The sequence below is a fragment of the Chinchilla lanigera genome, unplaced genomic scaffold (genome assembly GCF_000276665.1).
Source record: "Chinchilla lanigera isolate Chin_1 unplaced genomic scaffold, ChiLan1.0 scaffold00005, whole genome shotgun sequence".
Taxonomy (NCBI): Eukaryota; Metazoa; Chordata; class Mammalia; order Rodentia; family Chinchillidae; genus Chinchilla; species Chinchilla lanigera.
The window spans coordinates 33,566,921-33,569,048 of record NW_004955406.1 but is presented as its reverse complement, the minus strand read 5'-3'; the positions used below and the strand labels follow the sequence as shown (position 1 = coordinate 33,569,048).

The following is a 2,128-nucleotide window of genomic DNA, read 5'->3' as shown; positions in this document are numbered from 1 at the left end:
TATTTAATATATTATCTATATTACTCTGTTCTCTTATTTTCATAACAATATTTAAAAAGATTTTACCCCAAATCCTTTTTAAAATATCAACTTCAGACAGGGTCTTGTTAAATCACGCAGGCTGGGCTCTTGGGTTGTGACGATCCCACAACACATTGTTTTTAATGATTTGTACTAAAAAAAAAAGTTGTTTTGCAGACTGCCCTTACCGACGCACTCAGGGGGCAAACTCCATTTTCCCAAGTGACATGTTATACCATATTCTTCAGATAATACGAAACCATCTTCGCAAGTATAATTCAATTTAGTACCATGTGCATATTTTCTAGATTCAGTGGCTTCTTTACTAACTTCTGAAGATCCAGGTGGTTCAGTAGTTCCATGGTTTATTTGAGGTGGTTGAGAACAAGGAATTTTCTCTACATGAAGAGCAGAAATCAAAGAGTAAGATAGAAATCAAAAGTTTAAATTGAAAAACAAAAGCAAATATTGTTTGAGTTATGTCTCCACAATATTTATGCTGTCATACTCTTGTTCAGAATCCCCCTTCATCCGTGTCCTATTCTTTTTATGTGGAGTAAAATATTTACAAAGAGAATTTTATCTGACATTTACATAACTTTCAAAACTGTTGTCTATATTATGTTCACAGAAGTAAAAACCAATGACTGACTGGTTGATGTAGTTAGATCATAGTTTATAGTTCTGGATCAAGTGTAATGGAAATAGAGAAAGCCTTTCAGTTTTTCATTTATATAGAGCACAGGGGATTATGAGTCATAACTGCAAAAATGTTATAAAGCCAGTTATATACACTACCACTGACCTACACAGCGCGGTATCGACTGCCATCTTCCATTTTTGCACACAATTTCATCTGTTTTCAGAGGTAAATAATTTTCTTGGCAAAGAATAGACACTTTTTCTCCATCTTTGTATTTCACGGTGGTTATCATATTTTGAGCATTGGGAATCTGAGGTGGAGGTGCACATGAGGCTTTTTCTACTTCTAGAAAACATTAAAAACAGACTCCTTGATTAAAACATTATAATGAAATATTAAAAGGTCATTTATCAATAAATGAAAATTAATAACTATGAATAATAATTTATCACACAACATCCTATGTTTATATGTTTTATATTTTAAAATTGTATTGCAGCTCAATATTACCTGTTCTTACGGTCTCCTTTGTGGTTTATTTATTTTTTCTTTAACAATCTTGTATAACTTTATAAAACTTATTTTAATATTTCTGAGCTTTAGGGTGTATTAAATGAGTTTTATACCTTTTAACAACAAGTATTGAATAAAAAGTGAAATATAGGTATTTTAGAGATTAAAATGTGTTGAGGTCAGATTTAAACTCTCAGGAGATGCAATAGTAACAGAAGCTGATTACAAAGGGAAAAATTTATTTAGTTAATAATTGGCATTGACTCTTGTTTAACGTAAGTATTACATATTTACACTCTTCTGGCCTTCACATTTAATAACTTATCTACACCATTTAGAGATATAGAAACCAATGAGACACATTCAGCGTAATAAGTGTACAGCTTTGCTTGGGTTACACAATTATTCACTTATGAAAGGCCCTCTGTAAACTTCGCTGGGCCCCTACAAAGCTAATACCTCAGATATATTTGGTGGTTCATAATCTGAACACGAAGTTTGTCCTTTTTGACTGAAAGGAAACTAAATGACTGTCTGATTCTTTGGGTTTGTTTTTTCCTATTGTACTATGACAATATTTTGTACTTCACTAAATGATTTATGTAAGTATTCCCTGGGAAGTCTGGTAAATCCTTTTAATGATTTGACATTTTATTATCAGAGTGATATTTGACTGATTAAATATTTTTATTGGTTATTAAAAGCTTCAAATTGTTTTTCTTATGGCATTATGGTCCATAGTTTATATTTTCTCATTTCTTAAATATCTTGAATTTTCAATGTTTTCCCATGAATATATTTTCCCTAATTATTAGCAATATGTGGTTTAATTATATTTTTTTTCTGTGTTCTTTTTTTTTTTTTTTTTTTTTTTTTTTTGAAACAGGGTTTCATTATGTGTTTCCGATTGGTTTGAGCTCATTATGTTGCCTGTACTCACAGCAATCCTCC

At 30.9% G+C, this 2,128-nt stretch overlaps 1 protein-coding gene across 2 annotated transcripts in view; it reads right to left on the bottom strand.

Moving 5' to 3' along the window:
- LOC102022667 (complement factor H) overlaps positions 1 to 2,128 on the bottom strand; it is a 79,986-nt gene that overhangs the window by 12,696 nt on the left and 65,162 nt on the right. For both annotated transcript variants that reach the window (XM_005375113.2, XM_005375112.2), the window contains 2 exons: positions 827 to 1,009; positions 210 to 419 (listed from right to left, as the gene is read on the bottom strand). In XM_005375113.2, coding sequence (XP_005375170.1) covers positions 210 to 419; positions 827 to 1,009 — 393 coding nt within the window. The remainder of the gene's footprint in view (positions 1 to 209; positions 420 to 826; positions 1,010 to 2,128) is intronic.